Source organism: Echinops telfairi, unplaced genomic scaffold (genome assembly GCF_000313985.2).
Source record: "Echinops telfairi isolate 266 unplaced genomic scaffold, ASM31398v2 ScPeMD7_18;HRSCAF=68, whole genome shotgun sequence".
Classification (NCBI taxonomy): Eukaryota; Metazoa; Chordata; class Mammalia; order Afrosoricida; family Tenrecidae; genus Echinops; species Echinops telfairi.
In genome coordinates, this window is record NW_022103915.1 from 67581154 (window position 1) to 67583095 (window position 1942).

Genomic DNA, 1942 nt, shown 5'->3' on the forward strand with positions numbered 1-1942 from the left:
TTTTCTTGATGTGCACTTAACCTTTATATAAAACTCTCTCTTATACATGAGTTTCTGTGGATTTGTTTCTCTAAAGTACCCAGACTAACACATCTGTTGATTGGTATTTATTTTCTTTTTGCTATTGTGAATAATGTTGCAGTGAACATCAGTGTATCTGTTTGTGTCATGGCTTTTAGGTCTCTAGGGAATTAGGCTTTTGGAATATACAAATAGAGTTTTAAGAATGGGTATCAGTTTATTTAAATTCTCCTTTAACTTCATAGTATACTTGGGATAAAAAATCTAAACCCTTTTTGAAGACCTGTAAAACTACATAGATCTAGCATCTGTGTTTCTGCTTTCAACTTATGCCGTTCATTTTCCTTATTCGAAGCTCCATTCCCCCTTAACCATTAGACCCACTTTTCTGTCCTTGAGCATGCCAAATTAATTTCTACCTAGGAGTTTGTGATTCTACCTGAATTGTTCTCCCCTAGGATTTTTCCTGACTGGTTCATTCTCATTCAGGTCATTCTTCAAATGTCTCTATTAAGGAGGGCTACTGTTAAAGTAATCCTTTTAAGTATAGTCTAATATCCTGCTTTGTTTTGTTACCCTTGTTATCCCTATCTATCTTGTGTATGTGTGCATCTACTGGCATGTTGTCTTTTTCTTTTCTAGATAGCAAGTTCCTTTAACGCAGGGACCTTTTACGCTATGTTCACTGCTTTATCAATAGTATCTAGAATATTGACGTTAAGTAAATACCCTCCCCTTTAAAAAATGTATTGTTAATTGAGTGAAGGTTTACAGAGCAGGTTATCACTTGTACATTCAAATGTTCATACGCACTTTGCCCCTTTTATTCATTGAAATCCCTAAATGCAACACCAGCCTTGTGCAACATCATCCTTGTTTCCTCCCTGTCCCCCACCATCTCTGAACTGTATCCCTGAACAAATGTCCCCTTGATCTCAAATGGCTGACCGTTCCAAGGTGTGTATAACTTACCCGTGTCACTGCCCCTGTCATAGACCCGTACACTAGTCTGTTTGGAAATTGAGCCACAGAAGCAAGCCCAGCCCACATGATGAAGGGCCACAGTCTCCATGGCTCCACCAGTCTCCCTCATGGTTTTGAGTTTTGTTTACCTTTTTCTCCCACTTATCCAGGACCACCCCTTTTAGAACAGTCCATTAAAATATTTTTAGGAATTGAATGAATAATTGTTTCCTAGATACAAGTATAGATGTTAATAAACTTATTTGAAGGAAAAATAAGTATAATCCTAATTTTATTATTGATATTTGTTACATATTAGAAGGCAATTGATTTACCGTGTAGAGGAAATTGTAAGGATAATCTGTTGGAGCATTTCCAAGTACATGGCTTTTAAAATCATTTATTATACATTTGAATTTGTTCTTGTTTTGGAAAGAAATTTTATGTCAATAAGTTTCCTAGAAAGTTCAACTTATATATCTTTTTTTCCCCCCATAAAACAGTCAAGTGGATTACCGAGCAAAACTCTGGGCTTGTAATTTTTGTTATCAAAGGAATCAGGTAAGAAACCCCCCATTGTAGCTATTTAATGCTGTCACACAGTTTAGTTACTAAAGCTGTAGGGTAACACTGTTAATTGGACAAAAAAAAAAAGGATATTTAAAAAGGTGATTTTGAGGACGGACAGCAGAAAAGTGGGTGAAGGGAGACGTCGGACAGTATAAGATATGACAAAATAATAATAATTCATAAAATATCAAGAGTTCATGAAGGAGGGGGAACGGAGAGGGAGGGGATAAATGAACTGATGCCAAGGGTTCAAGTAGAAAGCAAATGTTTTGAGAATGATGAGGGCAACAAATGTACAAATGTGCTTGACACAATGGATGTATATATAGATTGTGATAAGCATGTATGAGCCCCCAATAAAATGATTTAAAATAATAGTAATAATACT

The 1942-nt window shown here is 35.8% G+C and overlaps 1 protein-coding gene across 1 annotated transcript in view; it reads left to right on the forward strand.

The window, feature by feature from the left end:
- Window positions 1-1942, forward strand: part of SEC23A (SEC23 homolog A, COPII coat complex component) — a 58168-nt gene that overhangs the window by 14266 nt on the left and 41960 nt on the right. Inside the window, exon 3 of the mRNA XM_004698545.2 lies at window positions 1488-1545. Within this exon, the coding sequence (XP_004698602.1) occupies window positions 1488-1545 (58 nt within the window). The remainder of the gene's footprint in view (window positions 1-1487; window positions 1546-1942) is intronic.